The following is a 19,877-nucleotide window of genomic DNA, read 5'->3' as shown; positions in this document are numbered from 1 at the left end:
AGATTTTCTGAATGTTTACAATCTCTTTATTTGTTACTTATGTAGCTTTATAAAATACAAAAGGAAACTGCTGTGGTTAGGTGAAAGTATGATTTTTACATTATTGTATTTTGCACTTATTCCATAATAAATCCCAACAGCCACTCAGTCAAATCTTAGATGGTGTTTCTTATCATTTCAGATTACGAGCACGCATATTTAGGGGGAAAGTTGTGTAAACTGCCTACTGCCACAGCAATTTCAAACACAATCAAGGAAAGAATATGAAGTGCCTGACTACAGACCCCATACCGTAATGACTAAATATCGGCTCATAAAAGCAAAATCCATTTATATTTAACTATTCAAAACATTCCACCAAATATACTTTCAAAACAGTAATTTAAGAAAAAGTTTTTGCAAGTTCTCTGCATTGCAGTTACTTTGCCTGTGGATGCCCACTTTTGAAATGCTTTATGATAACTATGCTGTAAAGCCAGATCTATAAAAATCACTTTAAACCCCATTATTTATTACTAACCTTGTGATAAGCCCTGTTGATCAAATGGCTGCTGTGTTATAGCTTGTTGTTCAAATTGAGTGATGTTCTCCTGTAAAGCATGCTGGGATGTCACAAATCTATCTGAAATGGGTAAAGTAAGAAGGGGGGGGGGGTAGGAGAGAAGAAAAAGGAAGGAAAAAATGTAAAGAAAGATTATGTAATTAATTGGATAATTCAGTTGTTCCCAAAAACCTACATTTTGTAGTCATCTGAATTTTTACTGCATTAAAAATAAATAGAAAATTATTAGCCGAATAGGCATTTAAATCTTTCCTTATTGTAGGCTTTATTTATATTCCTTTGTAGTACTTGCTAACTCATTACACCATGAAAAAGAGCAAATAAGCAAAACCAAAATACTTTGTTCCACTAATTAGTAATAGAATAAGTACACGAAATATTTTGTACTCTCCCATCTCAAAACACAGGTATTACTTCCTAAGTAGACTATATAGCAGTGTTTTTTATTAATAATAGAGGTGATGTGGTAAAGTTTTGTGCACATAGTATTATTTTTCTATATATTTGTTTAGTAGTTTTGTTTGATACAACTAAATGGTGAAAACCTTAATCAACCTTTGTATTTTTAACAGTAAACCCACACAGCAATGAATGAAAGAAATGGTACAATAAACTTTAAGTAGTTAGCTTTTACTCCATGTACTTTTCTAGTTGTTTACTTGCATTGTCTTGAAACTCAAATCATTGACATTTTTGAAGTAAAAGTTATTTGAGAACTTGTAAACTTACCTCATTATAAACCTTATCATATTTCAAATACTCACCCTCATCTTGCTCTAAAGGCTGATCAGCCAATTGTTGTTCTAGTGCTGTTTCTTCTGTGCCTACTACTGGCTGCTGGTCTAACTCTAAAATAGCCTGCTGATCTGTTGTAACAGCTTCTGACTGCTGTAGCTCATCACTTTCAATCTCCACTTGCATCTGTGTAGAAACATGAATGCTCTGCTGATCTACTGTAGAGTCATCTATTGAAGCAGACTGCTGATGCTGCTGAAGTTGCTGTGCAAGTTCGTATCTGCAAAGAAAGGTAAGAAGGTCTTTTCATGGCTTCAGTTAGACAGTTAGCCTAATTAGTACATGAAAAAAAAATTTATTTTTATTATACACCATAATTTAGTATACCTTCAGAGCTACCTAAGTGTTTGTTACCCATAAACAAACATCCTTATTCAATTATTAGCATTTGCTACAGAGCAAAGCTGCCTTTCCAAGTATCTTTAAGGAAGGTCTACTGAAATATATTGAAGGATTCATATAAAAATTATAAACATACCTATGAGTCTTCATGTGTTTTTTACAGTTTAGTGATGTCTTGAATGTTTTTTGACAATATGGACACATATACGGTCGAAGGTCATTATGGATCCCCATATGTCGCCTGAGGCTACCACCAGTAGTGAAGGCCCCGTTGCATATAAGACACTTAAAAGCTTTCAATCCAGTGTGTGTTCTAATATGTGCTTTCAGAACTCCAGCTGACACAAAACCTCTTCCACACTGAGAGCACTTAAATGGCTTTTCACCAGTATGTGACCTTTTTAAGAGAGAGCAGAAGTTAAAGTAGATTTAACAGTTTGATTTACAAAGGTATTAAAAGACTGAATTTTAAAATGAGCAAAATAAACCAAACTAAGGTGACTGCTGTATGGATGGAAGAGGCCTCAGTTAAGAAAATCCAGAAATTAAAGCTTTAATAAATTATAAACAACCCACACGTCATCACTGGCAGAGCTAGAAGCAATACTACATGACAATTTTATGTTCTGCAGTCCAATTTCCTTTTCTGATCATACTTTGCCTCAGTTAAAACATTTGGGTTGAATTTTTCCATGCCAGATAACGTACTAGGTTCTTCAGACCAGTATATTATCATTTGCATATATTTTCCTCAATTGAGCTAAAACAATGACCACGAAAGTTTGGAGAAAAATATACTGACCTCCTCATACTACATACTACTACTACGTTTAATAACAGAATTTTTGGGAAACGAACTGTGTCCACCCCGAATACCCCCTGAACAAGGCACAGTACAACTAGTCTTTCAGACTGCTATGTGAAAACAATAATCAAGTGGGGAACCTCTCTCACCTATACTATCAACACATCCCATTCACTATATCCTTCCTTCCAGAGGTGCTGGAGGAGTTTCCCTTTAGGACCACATTGAGATATAAAACAGACTGAAGGACAGGTTAGGAAACGGAGCTGAGCGCAACGAGAGTTTTAAGGATTATGACTGTAGCATCCCAGGAATGAGAGCTAGGGGGAAAGCAATGTGAATGCTAGGAAATGGAAGATAAAGGAAGGAGGATTTAATAAAACTGGGAAAAGTTAGGGATGGCTTATGATTACAGTATCCTTAGAAGTCTATGGTCACCACATCAGACACCATCATAAAGAAGCGTGACAGATATCAAGATTACTGTTTTGCTACCAATATACATCTACGGATATCAGCAATGGGGTATCCCAACCTTTCCCTGGTGTGCCTGTGGGAGAATCTGACACACAGAGCTTCTTCAGTCACTGCTCTATTGAAAATACCCCTACTACAAATTTCCCTCTGTTTTCAGAGAGGGAAACAAGCTTTCTAAGCAATGATCAGCACCACTCCGTGAAGACAGACTAACCACACAAGCATCAAGTCTAGTAGTTTAGGTATACCGATGCCAACTTACAAAGAACAAACATGGAAAAAGAGAAAAGTTTCTAATTCCTCTACAAAACCCCTAACAAAGCCAAGCTAAGCTATGCTTCACTGAAGTACTTTGTTGAAAAGATCAATCAGAAAGAAGCACAGGGGCGAGTGACTGGTAGCCCCATCACATCTTAGTATTTTCAGTATGGGAGAAGAAGAACAAAGATGCACATAATAAGCAACGAGGCTTTTAAAGATAGTTTATCCTGAGCTGGAGTGTGTGTACACCCAACAGCAGAACGAATTCAAACACAGGCATTTGAAGAACAGAATTTTCAAACACTAAGTGTATTCTGACAAGAAAAAAAAATAATTGAGAATTCAGTGCATGTAAACCAATTGTTTAAGCAATAAGCTGTTCATGTTCTGTGTAATAAAAACACTTTTCAATTTCCATTCAAAGAATTCTGACAAAACTGTGAAAGAAAAATGAACTAGGTAGTCAGCTATATTTCTCTAACACAAATGAAAGATGAAAAGTTATGAATCTACATAAAACCGTAAACTACGTAAATGCTTCAGTAAAATATGCATAAATTTAGCTTATATTTAGGCTAAATAAGGCCATCTTTAGGCAGCTATGGCCCTCTTTAGTGGCAACAAACATTTTAATGTTAACTAACCATTGACAGTTATTTTAATAAAACAGAGAGACAAGTGTGAAACACAATTAAAATCAACTATTTCAATGAAGGACATCGAAGGTCATAATGACGCAAACCAGCAACACTTACTACTTTAAAATTATTTTGATTTAAATCAATCCAGCTTGATTGTGTCTACAAAAGACAGTGAGAAATCTAGATAGGATATTATAGAAGGAAAAGATGTGGTATTGCAAGGCTTGCCCCCTCTCGTTAAGAGAGCATATAGAAACCAAGAACTGTTTCAAGCCAGTTTGAGAACCTACCAACACAGAACTTGACTTGTAAGGAGAACATGAGGAACTCGCCACAATTTGAATTAGAGAAAGTGATAAAGTGGTACAAAGCTTACATTGCAGAAACAAGCAGATTGCCACCCACTTGTATGGAATCTTTCCTTAAATCCTAGTAATCATCTTTGGTGGTTTTTTTCATGTTTTCTCCTCCAGTTATTCATAGTTTATCTATCAAGCAGCAATGTTTGATAACTCGACTAGATGTCAAAGCTCACTGCCTGTAAAACTGCAATCCCATCTAATTTTGAAGCCACCCTTTCTTTTCAAAACAAAGTTGGATTAGTTCCCCTCCAACCTAAATTTTTCTGTGACTCCATAACCTTGTGGTTGTAACAAACACCCACTATATGGAACTTGAACAGAACTTCAAGCAACAAAATGATCCCCAAGAACCTGTACTCGATTACAATGTAAGCCTAAATTCTTCTAGGTTTACTACCCAGAAAACAGCGCACACAATAAAAAGCTGATTTCCTTCTCAAAAAATAGGAGTTACATACAAAGCAGATGATCTGCAGTATGCAATTACAAAATTACGAAAAAACCCCACATGCAATGCTTGCTATTTCCTATACATAGTTTAGGAAAAAACAGTCTGAGTGTTAATAAGCTAAACTGCACACTGAACACAACCACTAGGACTGCACATCGGTATGAACTAGTCCAAAGCCTCCTCCAACTTTACCAGAAAAATCAATTATCACTGGTTCACTACCTAAGAGATGGTAAAAAAGGAAGTCTTTTCAGTGAACACTAAATAAATTCATGCTTTTCCATAAATTTTGTTATTACATACATTTCCTTTCTTCTTTGTATTTATTTTACCTGATGTGTTGTTTAAGATGACAAGATTTTTTATAGGCTCGATGGCAATAAAAACATTTGTATGGTCTGTCTGCATCATTCACAAAATTATTGTTAAAATAATTTTGGAAGAACTGGCTATTCCTTGGGATTGGCTGGATAAGACCTGCACACATAAACACACACACACAAAAAGGAAAAATTAATTCGTAAAGTTATTCCAAAGTTGCAGCAGTCTGAAGAGCTAGTATTCGAAAAAAATGTGACTAAACTTTTAGTATGCAAGAAAATAAAGAAAATGAGCATGTTTTCAGCACTTAAAATTATGCATGCATCTATTTAGCATTATACATATTATATTGCACATGCTATCTATTTTAGTGATAGCTCTTCTTATATCCATAGGTCCGCCTCATCACATCAAGCCTCACATATGTCCAAAATAAGCATTAACTTTAAAAAAAGCTGACAGTTATGACTTCACTGCTAATCAAATAATATTTTGCTCTTCCAACCTCCACCTTAACCAAATGACATTGAATCAATGTACCCCAGATATACATTTTAACTTGACAAATGTTTAATATGCATTTTGTGAAAAGTACAAAACACCATAATATATATCTGCCTTTACTTAAAGGATAAAAAAGCCCATTAAAAATTGTTCTATTTGTACATCACATCTACTTTAGCTAATCAGTCAGTCTTGCTAATTCTCTGGGGACCTCCAAAAATGTATTTGGGCAGGGGGGGAACCAAAACCTCAAACCAACTTACTTAAACAAATGCTGTTTATACACTGGTCCCTGAAGTCAGTCAAGTGTCAATTTGGAAAATCAGTTAAAAGTTCCTGCTACTAAATGTCCAACTGCTAACACAAGAGTATGCTGTCTCAGAAGCAGCCAACAGAAGGATATCTCATCCCAAACACCATGACAGAATGGGAACAGTAGCAGACTTCTCAAGTAAACAAACTCATCATCATTCACACATCAGTGAACTCAAAAGTACTCATCACAACACTAATATACAAGGCTGAGAGAGTAATGAAAAGTTTCAACAAACATGCAAAAGATCCCTTTGTGGTCCTAAATATTCACCACAGAAGCCTTTTATGCTGTCTCTTCCTTCTTCATACTGCTTCACCTAGCATGCTATGTTTCATATTCAGAAAAGAAAGCCTAAAGGGTGTCTGCTGAATTTCACATTTACTTGAAAAGAGCAGAAGACAAGGAGAGGGAATCCTCTCAATTTTGAGAGGAGATTGCAACAATGAAAAAATAACAAGTTTACCTGTCTCAGACTTGAATAAGTTTATGTATACATATGTGTGTTATACATATATATATATATTTATAAATACATGTGTGCCAAAACTTCCTTCACCTTCACCAACTCAGTTGGCCTAGTAAAAACATTCTCCCTTAAAAAAAAAAACCAAAACCAAAACCCCCCAAACAAAACAACAACAAAAACCCAAGCCAAAACAAAAAAACACAACCCCCAAAAACCAACACAAAACCTCAAACCAAACCGAACCAAAAAAACCCTACCAAAACCAAACCCACAACCCTACTTTCTAAATCCCTTCTGGCATTCTTCTGTGATGGTAATTAGTAGTAGTGTACAGGAGATGACACAAGTCTTCCAAATCAGAAGAGAAGGAAAAGGAACTCTGTATGACAAATATTTACTCTCAGTTATTTTTGATTATACAAAAGCAGAATAATTCAGTTAACTCTTAGAATGAATGATAGCAAACTTGTGAGCATATCCCCAGTTTCAGTGGTTCTGGTCTACAGAAGTACTACAGAATTTCCTAGTAAGATACATAACAGAAATTCCTAATAAAACACTTCCAAACTATTTACTCAACCAGTTCAACTCGGATAAATGAAACATTTCTCCAAACTGTTAGAATAGTTAAAGGTGGCTCTACACTGGATATAGCAAGTCAGCAAAATAGTTCTGAGTGGGAACGTTCTATAAAAAGGTATTTTTTTCTCCCATCAGTTCCATCTTTGGAACCACAGTACATGCTAGAAAAATGACAGTAAGTTTTTTGCATTTCCTACTCAATAAATACCATCAACTAACACAATAAAATGAAACAACATTGTAACAGGTACAGAACAATTTGCGGACTTTTTTATAGACTTTTAGAATAATTTAGACTTTTTTAAAAAGTAAAATATGTATCAACACTTATTCTTTTTTTTTCTGTCAAAAGGTGCCACTCGAAGATTAACACTAATACAGAGCAACAATACTAGTTTCCTGACACCTCTAAAAGAAGTAAGAGTATTTTTTTTTCTGGAAACAGTGGAAATATTGTCAGTGGGCTGAAAAAACATGACACCTTCTAGACAAATGGTGGAACTTCTTATTTTTACATTGAACACTCCAATATCAGCAGAGTTCACGTGTTATCAGTACCCGTAGGAAACAACTTTTATAGTATTTCTTTTTTGTTAATATTAAATTTTTTTCCAAAAAACGGAATTTCACCGCACAGATCTTAATTGTACTGAAGTGCTTTTTTTTCTTTTTTTTTAAATTCAAGAAATAGGAGTGTACCTGTTTCCAGGGTTCACTCAAGAAAGAAATACTGTGTGATCTGAATATCTGAAGCTGTCAGTTAAGTTTTGCTGCTAGTCTGAAAATTTAAGTTTCTTATACCCAATACCAAAATAACCACTACTCTTGCAGATGGTAATTCTTGGAAGCAGTGAAAGCAGAAGGACTTTTAAAGAGTGATAAAGATTTTAGGCTAAAGATATTACCAATGTAATATTCTACTATATAAAGATGACTACACAGCACACAAGGCAGAGGTTAGCAGACTGGTGAGTCAAATAACAATGAAGAGTAAACGCCTTGCCCACTACATTGACCTCTACAGGACAACAATATATACTGTCTTGATTGAGCTGTACAACAACTTACCTTTTTCCAAAAAGTGGTTTTACGTAATGTTGTAACAATTATTCTACAACAGAATTAAAATAACTGTATGAATTCTCTATAGTACGTTCCAGAATTATTCTGCCCTTTACCACTAATTCAGCTGAGGTCATGATAGTAACAAATACACTAAAATCATATAACACACCAACTCCTTAATACATGTAATTTGAATAAATATGATCATCTTATGAAGAATCTAGGTCATGAACTGTCTGTCATGTTTTCTATACCAACAGTCTAACAATAGCTTAAATTAACTTCTCTCTTAACGTAATGTAAAAATGCACACACTTTCTTCTGGTAAGGATTATACAATTTCTCTGTAAATAAAGAAAGACTCTTCTTATTAATTCTAGTGCAAGCAAAATACAAAATATGGCACTTTTGTGAAGCCTGATTATTTCTGATGGACTTATTTCAAAGTACATCTTTCCCAGTAAGCTCTGAATGGGTTTGCTTGATCAAACCATGACCTCTATTTTCCAGTGAAATCCAAATTTCAAGACGGCACAGATTTACTTGCTCTTTACCTAAATCAGTTATGAGTATGGGCTCTTGCAAGGGAATGTCTGGTACTGGAACACTCGTCTTTCCTACTCGAACTTTTGCAGGTTTACGTTGATGTCTCAGCTTTCTTAGTTCAGTATGTTTAAAATGTGAAGCAATATGTGTTTTCCGGTGGCCCGACGTTCTAAACTTTTTGTCACAGTGAGGACAAGCAAAAGGCCTAACACCTGCAAAAGATTAGAAAAAAAATATTAGTTTGTGATTTTATTTCCACTGCCCTAGAAAAGTACCTTTAGAATACAGATTCTCTTTTCTATTTTGGGGGGTTTTGTTTTGGTTTTTTCCTATAAGGGTGTTTATTGTTAAATAGGTTTTCAAAACAGATCCATAAAATCCAATCAAAAGTAAATATGAAATTGCTGAACTACTAACTGGTTGTAACACATCACTTTACACAAGCTTGTTAACAGGAAACTGGATGATGCAAAAGTGACAGCAATTTTCAATGGCTTCCAGAAGCTATCCTAAGAATTGCAGATAGCAGGTCAAATGTCCTTCCAAAACAAACTGTTAAAAAAAAACGTGAGAAAAAAGAATCAAACAAACACATAGACGAATGATATATAATAGGATAAAACGGAAGAACAGTGATGTGACAAAGTCTAACAGAATTCTAGATCTGTCTCTGAAAACGTCAACACTGTTTGATGGCAGTCAAAAAAGCATGCCAACAGGAATTATTAACGAAGGACTTTTGCCATGCAATATCTGGTAGAAATCTCTCCCTGGAAAGGTTACTGGAGAACCTGGTAAGTTACAGAGACAGTGAAAGCTGTCGAACTTTCAAGCTTTTGTTCAAGGGGAGATCTTGGACTTGGAAGGCTAGGAAACATGACTGGGTATTATGAAGAAAACTCTATAAAATCACAGATAGGAAAAGTGCACAAGAAATAAGAATGAACCATTCTTCACAATACATTAACTAAAACATCATATGAAACTACTGAGCAGAATATTTAAAGCAACAGAAAGCACTTTACTCAACATGTAGCTCAACGTTTTAATTCATTATGTTAGGTTGTTCTAGTATTAAGTTCACATGGGTTCAAAAATCAATCAGCTAAGTTCTTTGGAACAAAAACTTATAAAGTGCTGCTTAGTGCAGAGGTACAGCCTGCTTCACGAAGTCCTCAACCCAAAGACTGGCGGAAGCTGGTTGTATGCTGCTAAGAAGCATTACTGTAGGCTTCCCCCTTTCTGCACGCTGCCATCAGAGACAGCATACGGGGCTAGCTGAACCTCTAACCTGACCCAGTAAGCCTAACCTGCTAGACAGAGGAAGAAGCAAACATCTCTGACAGGAAAAAACAGTGGGTTGAATGATGGTTAACTACATGCTGGAGTTCCATAAACACTGGACTACCCATTTTTCAAGCCACCTAGTGCTTTTGCCACTTTGCATGAGTCTGACTCCTTAAATAAAGCAAGGCTGATGTTAAAGTAATAGGAAAAATACTAGTTTACAAGTTTACAAAAAACAAAGTGAAAAACTTTCTGCAGATGAATCCAACATTGATATTTTGTGGATTAAAGGTTTGACTATAAAACATATTGAACACCAAATGCACATAGCCATTGAATGATACTTTTGCAGAATGTAAATACACAAACAGGAGTGAAAGTAAAGACTAGCACATTTACGAGCTTATCTTCCTGAAAACTTATTTACCTGCAGGCATAAAGAAAGAAAAAGTGCAAAACAACCAGGCAGTCCACCAAGAGTAGAAAATTCATTTTTCTCTATGCAGAGGATAGAAGTTCAGCCACAGAAAAACGGGTATTGAAGACATCACATATGATGTAAACAAGGACCATACGAACAGAGGAGTTTATGCAGTGTAAGATATTGAAAAGTTAAGGTGGTGAAAACACAAAGCAACACCTTATTGTTGAAGATAAAATGGGAAGTAACCAAACAGTCCTGAGTGATACAGTGAAATTATCAACAAGTGTGGGGAAGGGGAGGGAAGAAAAGATGCAGAGTAAATATGAAAGATGACTGGGGATAAGTAAAATCAGAACTCAAATTCTAAGAGTATGACTCTTTAGAAAGCACCATTAAATACACTCACAATACTGATATTAAAAAGGAGTAACAGCTGACTCTTCATCAGAAAACTAGATGTTCATGGCTTTTGTAAGAGCCCAAACAAAGTCTCAAAGCCATGAAACACTAGAAGGTTAGGTCAAAAATTTAAGTTCATCATACAAGGCACTAAAAATGGTTCATTCTCTGATATGTATCAATGACGTGACAGACATCTCTACAATTTAAACACTTCACATTGTGTTTTTTCATTTAAGGTCTCACCCACACCACAGAAAATACAAAAGCAATTTTGAGGCCTTACCTGTATGTAGACGAATGTGAACTTTTAAACTCCCTGAGGTGGAAAAGCATTTCATACAAAATTGGCACTTGAAAGCTTTAATGCCAGTATGTGTTTTTATGTGAGCTGTGAGAGTACTCTTAACAGCAAAGGCGCGGAAACACTGCGGACACTTGAACGGCTTCTCATGGGTATGAATGCGAATGTGACGCACTAGATCACTTGGTTTTTTAAATTCTTTAGAGCAATATGGACAAACATGCCACCTTATTCCATTTTCTTCACGTATAGAACCTAAAATAGGGAACACAAAAATGAATGTTTCAAACATTTTAACAGTTCTTCAAAAAATCCACCACACTTACACCATTATACAAGCAATCAAAACACAAAAACATTTTGTGAAATAGATGCCATTACAACACACTTCGCAGACAATTAACTTCTCCATCAGATATATTCTACTTCACAAAAATAGTGATGGGCTGGAATGACAAAAACACAACCAAAGACAATCCTGTTGAAATTCAAACATTTTTATGCTACCAAAAAGGAAGGTGGTTAAAAAAAAAAAAAAAAAGCTAAGAAATTCTGACTTCACAGAATAGAAAGCATTCAGTTTGTATGCCACTTAGAAATACCGAATGCAGTTGTAATGCCATATAATATACCAATTAACTTATAAATACCATATCTAACATAAAATTATCCAACGACTATAACTCCTGAACCATAACCAAACCAAATTATTTTAAGTACTAAACGCTTATCTAGCTAAGTGGAAGAGATACTTGATATGGCCCTCTCTTCTGCAAATTCAGACTTAAATTACATTTTATGCATCTTTAAAGGAGCAAAATGTCCATAAAAAGTCCTTCTGAAATATTTACAATTTAAGGCTACTTTTTCACAAAAGTTGTTTTATGATCCAAGAACCCTAAGCTCCATCCTAAAGCAACAGTATACCTTTTCTCAATAAAAATGACAAAAGAAGCTTCTAAATCCCATCAGGGTTTTTTATTCATATAGGTTGTTCAATATCAGACATTTGCTCGTTTCAATCAGTTCACATTGTTGTTTTTTTTCTGTAAACCATGTCAATACACTGAGGTTACATTATTTTATGAAAAAATAAAGGTGGTTGTGTTTGACTATATAGCAGTGACCTTTTATTTTTATTTGCAGTCAGAGTTAGCGAGTTGTTACTGATACACACAAGGAACAAAATAGTTGTTATTATTACCAGAGGAAAAAGTTAATGTCGGTTTTTAGCCCAGTTATGCTGGACAAGATAAGTTTTTGACTTTGGGTCAATTTCTGCAACCCTTGCAAAGAAAAAAGCAACATCAATGTATCTATGAAGTTACTATGGACAGAGCTCAATGACTGATTATTATAGAGTTGGCAACCTTAAAGCTTGAGCAACTTTAACACTAAAGTTGCATTTAAGCACACAGAGATAAAATCCAGACTTGCATGCACACAATACAGTAAGGAGGTGAAATATTAAGATGCATTTATGGTGACGGTATCAAATCAGCACTGTGATTCCAAACACAGGCAACGTGAAGTACTATCCACAATGCCAACTTTCTTCCTTCCCTACATGGCCTAGATCAGTGAAAATCTGCATGAGGCAGCAGCACTGCACTTCTGCCTCTGCAAGGCCAGAGTAGAGCCTGCAAGAACCCTCTGCTCTGGGACACACCATGAAATCCCAATCCTCCTCAGAGAAGGATGATGGGAAAAAGAGGGAAAAAGATTTATAGTCTTTCTTTTTTGTCCTCCTCCAAAAACTCCACTGATCTAAATCCAAAAGATTTAACAGTGTAACTTCACTTCATGCCATTCTGACACATTTTAGTATCAGTATAATGAAAGTTATAAATGCTACTATCTTAACTTATACACATACTGTATTTTAGATAAAAGAAGATGAAGAACGTAACGGATCCACAGCATGTTTTGGGAAATCCCTTTATAAAGCCATCACACCCACAAATACTGTAGTCCTTACAGCACAAAAAGTAGCAAGCAATGGCAACATTACCAGGTAAAAACGGTGATTTTTTCTTAATAACCTTTTTTTCTTTTTTATCCAGTTTATCTGTACTCTCTTGCTCCTTATCTTGTTCTGCATTATTAGAGTCAGCCTGATGATTTGAGAGAGTCTGGACGTCTGGGTTCTGATCCTGAGCCCCAGGAGTCTTAGCCTGGCTGCACTCAGTAGAATGTGCAGAGACGGGAATCGAAGACAACCCACTGTTCTCTAAAGCTTGCTAAAAGAGAACAAAAAACTTCTAGATTAAGAAAGAAACATTCCGCAGTTGCTCCAACTTTTCTCAAACAGCTACTTAGAAGATATAATGCAAATATAATTAAAGGAATTAAATGTCTCGTCCTCCCAGAATTTCAGCTGGATTTCAAACTTGCAAAAACATTCTCACACAACACTGACTTCTGATTGCCTGTGAGATTTTAAGTTGGATTTGCTGCATTAATACATGTGCCAACAGCTGCCTTTCAGAAAAGTACCAATTGTTTCTACAGAATCAAGCATTCGCCAGAAATACGTAGCGCTCTCTTATGCCTACTACATGAGAGGATAGTTCCCCACAGAAGATCAAATTTTAAGCCCATCAGCTGTGGAGAAGCCATAAAAGATATAAAGAAAAAGGAAGAATGCTAAACCAAAGACAGACTCTGAAAAGTTCAAAAGGCTCTCTTAACAAACCACTGATAACCATCAGACCAAGGCAAGAGCTATGCACTCATTTTTATGTACACCTGGAAGGGACTGGGGTGTAGGCACCTTTATGCGTACTATTGTGTCCGAAAAGTCTCTGGATCAAAGACCTCAAACACACATTTAAGTAGGAGTGTGCAGATATTTGATTGCTTGGAAGAAAACAATGTTTTATTTTTATTTTGTACAACAAGATGGCTAGTGATGCTCATACAATAACTTAAAGAACCAACCTCAAAGACAGATTTATTTTTTAATAGCTATCACAACAATAGTTATATTTTGTGTTTTAATTTGGTGCAACTGCACATCACATTCCCAACATTAGAGAACTCAGCAGAGGTTAACATGGTGAACCGGCACATAGCTACATGTAACATTTGGGTCTTCCAAAAAAATTTAAACGGTAATTAAAAGACCAGAGATTAAAAAAATAGCTTAATGGTTATAGCAGGCTACCACCAATACTAAAGAATAATATTCTCTGCCCTGTTCTATTATGCAGTGGAGGATGCAGAACAAGCATAGACAGTTGAATTACTGCCTGCATCTCTTCTGTTACATAGCATCTCCTATTGCCAGTATCAAGGACAGAATAATGGGTTAGGCAAAACATTGGTCTGACCCAGGAAGGAATTTTCTTTGCACCAATAAGAAATATTCAAATAGCCTTATTAATTAGAACAGGATAAGGGCCCTGTATACATTCTCTTTTTTTTACTAGGTAAAAATATTTTTCCCCTCTAAAATGTCATCATGTTTTAAGCACAGCATAACTTAAGGACATGCCACAAACTCCTTCTAGGCAACAGGGAAAAAAAAAGAAGCCAAAGGGATCAATAAAATGTCCATGTATGGGTGTGTACACTTAAAGCTTTCTTCTAGGTCATGTAATCAATATTCATAACCTTGTTTTTGTAAAATTATACAAAAAGATACCTTGGTGCATTCCACACTCCTTCAGTAGATTTCTATAATTCTTTCTTGACTGATAAAACATTTAGAAATGCAGAAGGAATGCTATCATTGAAAATACTGAGAACAAATTTCACTAAAAACGAGAAAGAAACGACTGAAATATAAAGCTGTTCTCACACACAGCTCTTACCTGCAAAATATCTCTATTGATTCCCACTGCAATGTTGAGCTGTTGACCAGGTTGTTGAGGCTGGTTATTTTCTACAGGACCTGGTTCTGATAACTCAAGGAGCTGCTGGATGACATCAGTTACAGCCTGCTGACCCTGATGAGCAGTAGCTGACGACACCTGGTTTTCTGTCTGTTGAAGAAGTGGAGACCGAAAATGTGTGGCCTGAAATATATAGCAGTACGTTTGTAAAGGAAGATGAAAAGTATGTATGAACTGATCTGTTCAGCTGCCTTATCTGAAATATGTTAACTGTCCACTACAAGGATGTCCACTTGTATAAAACATAAGGATTACACAGAGCTGTCATTCAAGGTCTGCTCACTCCACTAAAGAATTGCTTCTCTATATCCCTTTTCTGGAGTTCTTCCCAAGCTGCATAACTGTAAGCTTACAGCTTGAATTAATGTTATCGTAACTACTGAACTGTCAACCAGTTCACAAAACACAGGGATCAATTACTGAATTACACATGTACAGGCCACATGCAAAGTAATTCCACAACAAATAAATGGCACTGACATGGTCATCTTTTTAAAGTTCACATTTAAGTAAAGCAAGTCCTTTGGAAAAATAACCTTCTATTAGTTGAGATTTTTTTGTATGAAATTATTTGTGTTGTGATATCAAAATCTTTCAGAACAATCAAACTACTAACTCTTTTCCCTTCAACTTTCAATCTTCTAAATCTCTTAGCTTTAGAAGAATCTCTTCATACTCTAAAAATTTAAATACAGATGGAGCTGTGTCAAAATACTAACAAAACATAAAGTCTAAAAAATCCAATTTCTTTATTTCTGATTTCATAATTGTATCTTGGGCTACCTCAGTAACAAATATGAAGAAAAAAATGATAACGAGCCTTAGTATTTCTTTTTAAAATCAGAAATTAAGACTCCTTCTATTCTCCTTCATTTATAAATTTCCCTTTGTTATAACAAATAGACTCTGTAAGTATACCGTTACTGAAACAACTGCTTTCAATCATTTATTTTACTGTAGAAAAGAGAAATTTATATTTATATAGTGGCTAGCCCCATAATTCTGTTTCTTAGAACACACTGGAAATTTGCTTCTAATATTCACTTCTGCTCTCCAAAAATAATCACTTGCAGGCGCGTGCACGTGCACACACACATACATGTATACATAAAATGCTACCTTCTTTTAGATAATATTTAACAAAGAATAATGTTAGGCTTCATGTAGTATTTCTTCTAATCTGAAAACTCTCCTAAGATTTTCTTTATACTGATACATTACACTGGACAGTTAAAATAACACTGTCACCATATTTGAGGGTAGTTACAAAGAAATGTATTATGAAAAATTAGCTTGACTCGAGTTACATCCTGTGCATTTGATTAAGTACTCTTAATGCCTTCTCATGAGATGATATAAAACAAACCCTTATCTCATTTCTCTTGCATGCATGCAAGAATAGCACTTGCTATTTTGCTGATTTAACCATTACTTCATCTTTTTTCACCTCACCATTGGGACAGATGGAAAGACTCAACCTCTTCAGATTCCAATTTAGCAAAAGGGCTATAAACATTTCAATATGTATTTTACAAAATAAAACACCCTGTATGCCATTTTCATTGCAATAAACAGGAACCGAAGCAAAGTGTTTTGCTAAAGAGTGTAACAGCTCTTTATAGAGACCATTCATTTTCTTGCAACGGAATGCAGAGAAGCTCTTTAGTAGAGCGGGAAGCCTACACTAAAAAGTCTATAAAATTCTCCCAGGCTTTAGCAAGAGGGGAAAAAAAATTGTTAATGAAGGAACTGCTTAATATCATCTTTGACATGAAAATTACAGTACTACATTTATTTAGCCAGTATGTTCACGTATTATACAGCAGTTTATATACAGTCTCATGGAGGTTAGCTTTCTTGAAAATAATACATACATATATGCATGCATATAAAGGTTATTGCTATTAGGATACCCTGTTCAACACAAAAAGTTTCAGGTCTCTTTGTAGGTCTCACTTCACTACCCAATTTTAAAAATAGCATAGAGAATGAAGTGTTTTATTACTACTTCATAATTCCACATTTGTTCCATTAGAATAGTGCACCTTGTGATCACCCTTAGTCTGTCTGATCTGCTGTGTAACACAGACGGTGTGACTGCTCCAAGTGAATTACTCCTTCAAGTAAACTAACTGTACAAAAATTATAGCAGATCTTTAAATCAAGTACTTTATTGTGATAACTTTCTGTTGCTATACAACCTCAACAAGTTGCTGCAACGGTAAATTATCTACACTAAAATTCCATACTTTATTTCAAAGTGTGACTTTGTCTAGCTTCAACCCTCAAAAAGTTTTTTCTCTTCCCTATTAAAGGGATTACAGATTTTCCCCTTTTCTTCAAAACAGCAGAATTAGTCATCCTTAAATATTTTATCTGATGGGCAAAATAGATAATGCACCTTGAATCTCTTAAATAATAAAATACATCATATCATACTTTAAGAATTCTGATGGCTCCGATTGCTCCTGTATCTTTGAATATAGTTCATGAATAGTGAACACTGTAAACAGACAACCGACAAAAGCAAAACTTCCCCAAATGAAATACAGAGGACATACAAAGTTTTCATTTCTGTGCAAAGTTTCTTCTCTATAAACAAAAAGACCAAAACTAATCTTTCCAGGCAAGGCAAACCTAACCTTCAGCTGATGTATCAATTATTACTTCTTCCATCCCTATTTATAAGGGGAATTTAAAATCCTTGAAAACTCCTATCCCTGTGAATATGGCCTGCTTTTCCTGTTCTTCTATATGTGATTTTATTCTGGGCCACATCAGAACATACATTGTTTGGTGCACCCAGCTCACCAAGAAATCCAGATCACTCTGTATCAGTGATTTGTCCTCTTCATAAATTACCTCAATCTTTGTATCATCTTGATCAGTGATGATTTTATATTTTCTTCCAGGTCACTAATAAACTATTAAGTAGTGTAGGGTCAAGAATTACTTTCCAAGTGACTCCATCAGAAACACAGTAACAATGGTGATTCCCTGCACACCTCTTTTACAAGTTCTCTCAGAAAGTTTTAAAAATCACTCATGGCACCTCATGTTAATTTTAGTACGTCATTCTATTTGAAAATACAAAAAACATATCCCTGCTTTTTATCATCTCCATTACAAGAAGGAAAATGAAGAATCATTAAGGATGCAACTAGCTCTACTTACCAAAAAGCAAACATTAAATAAAAGAAAAATATGTATACCTTTTCTTAAAAACATGTGTGATACATGATGCCATCCCATGGAGGAATCTGAGCACATATCCTAGTTCAACAAATGAACAGCAACTGCACATAAACAAGCAGGCTGTGCATCTGAAGGCATGGAAACAAGCAGATAGTACATCAAAGGAGGAATATCTGAAAACATGTAACAAAATTGCTGCTGATTCACCTTAGCATTGATGTCTGTCTGCATTAGTTTTGAAGTGATGCTGTGCATTCCTTTTCCACAAGATTCCCATACATGTTACAGTATATAGTTAGAACTGTAAAAATAGAAGGTACCCTAGCAAGTGGAAGGAGAATTCAGGTTTCTGCTCTAACTGCTAGACTAGGAAAGTCAGGCTTCTCCTTGCTTGGTTTCCTAGATCCACCACATGTAAGCTGAAGCTGACTCTGTAAAGGTTCACACTTAAAATGCTTGGTGGTTCAGCAGTTAAACAAATCTTTCTCTGGAGAAAGATGCTTAGACTAAGGATGGAACCAGACCAGTCCTCTCACTTGGTAGGCAAGAGTGCCAGGCAATTATGGGAGGAGGGGGCAATGGGATCCATTGCTCCCAACTGGCACCTCTCACTGGGAACCACACAATATGACACCCTGACAAAGGAGCCTAATTTCAATATTCAGAGTCAATGAAAAAAAGACAAAAAAACATCCTCTTGATTCTTGAGAAAAAGAGACGTCATCAGTTCCTCTCTGGAACTTGATTTGCTGGAGGGTTTTTGAATATAAACCATGCTATATGAAAAAAAGTCAATTTATTGCGGGGGGTGGACAGTGGTATGACAAATGGGGGGGACTATGCAAGACTTGAATTTTAATATTGTATTTTTATTTTTTAAGTGATTTTTAAGAGATCAATATGAATTGAAAAACTACATTCTAGGCAAATTTCCCCCTCCCTTTCTAGAACATAAATCTGGCACAAATATATGCAGATTATAATTTTATAAAACTTCATTATTTAGGAATATGTTACATTTAATCCAGTATATTTACAATAAAGTGTACCCTAAATTGATGATTATCTTCCTTTCAGACCTGCACTTTCACACACACACACAGCCCCCCCAAAAACCAGGCATCACCCGATACCATTCCGTACGACGGAAAATAATTTCAGTTGGTTAAAAAAAAGAAAATTTACTTAAAATAAACTGCTTTTGAAGAACAGCCATTTTTAATACTTTTTAAAAGCTTACAAGAAACATAGTATAATTATTTATTTAATACAGCAATTATTAGTAATTAATTAGTTTGCACCACTTCAGTTCAGCTTTAAGTTAACTGGTCCCAGAACACTGAATTCACAGTACACGATAAAAAGAAAGTGGATAGACTGGTTATGGTGACTTTAAAGCAATACTGCCACATTTCCTAGCCCTTGGTTTTGTGGATTCTAGTACATGAGAAGATAATCAGTGGCTGAAGATGGGAAGGGGGGAAAGTTAAGTCAGATAAATCTGTCAGTAAGATACCATACTGCAACCTACAGCTGACAAACGACATGGTACATAGCTGCAACAAAACACACTAATGCTCTCACTGTGACTGGCACATCAAGACCTGCCTGCCTCAGATATCTTGCTATGAGATTCCAGAAAGCCAGCCCTGCATCATCCTTCCCTGGCTCCATGGGCTCCTCCTGAGACCCAGGGCTCCACTGCTGCCTCAAATTCTAACCAACTCAACCAGCATGAACACAGCTCCTTCCCTCTCCACCCAAACCATGGTATTCCTGTGAAGTAAAGTCAGAGCAGCAGGATAATCCAATATTTTTAAGAGTCCTTACTCTCCTCTGGTCTTTTTATACAGGAGAGTATTTGCCTCCATTTTGA

At 35.6% G+C, this 19,877-nt stretch overlaps 1 protein-coding gene across 12 annotated transcripts in view; it reads right to left on the bottom strand.

The window, feature by feature from the left end:
* ZNF236 (zinc finger protein 236) overlaps nucleotides 1-19,877 on the bottom strand; it is a 96,075-nt gene that overhangs the window by 42,650 nt on the left and 33,548 nt on the right. For 11 of the 12 annotated variants that reach the window (XR_775047.1, XR_775048.1, XR_775050.1 and 8 more), the window contains exons 9-16: nucleotides 14,726-14,929; nucleotides 12,922-13,150; nucleotides 10,893-11,165; nucleotides 8,505-8,708; nucleotides 5,029-5,173; nucleotides 1,836-2,096; nucleotides 1,327-1,577; nucleotides 521-622 (exon numbers count right to left, since the gene is read on the bottom strand). Coding sequence is in view for 8 of the 12 variants with exons in the window: in XM_010577935.1 (XP_010576237.1) it covers nucleotides 521-622; nucleotides 1,327-1,577; nucleotides 1,836-2,096; nucleotides 5,029-5,173; nucleotides 8,505-8,708; nucleotides 10,893-11,165; nucleotides 12,922-13,150; nucleotides 14,726-14,929 (1,669 nt within the window). In the remaining 4 variants the exon portion in view is untranslated. The remainder of the gene's footprint in view (nucleotides 1-520; nucleotides 623-1,326; nucleotides 1,578-1,835; nucleotides 2,097-5,028; nucleotides 5,174-8,504; nucleotides 8,709-10,892; nucleotides 11,166-12,921; nucleotides 13,151-14,725; nucleotides 14,930-19,877) is intronic. The other variant, XM_010577934.1, reaches the window with a different exon arrangement.

This window comes from Haliaeetus leucocephalus, unplaced genomic scaffold, assembly GCF_000737465.1.
Source record: "Haliaeetus leucocephalus isolate CR32 unplaced genomic scaffold, Haliaeetus_leucocephalus-4.0 Scaffold587, whole genome shotgun sequence".
NCBI lineage: Eukaryota > Metazoa > Chordata > Aves > Accipitriformes > Accipitridae > Haliaeetus > Haliaeetus leucocephalus.
This window is presented reverse-complemented; position numbering and strand designations above follow the sequence as displayed.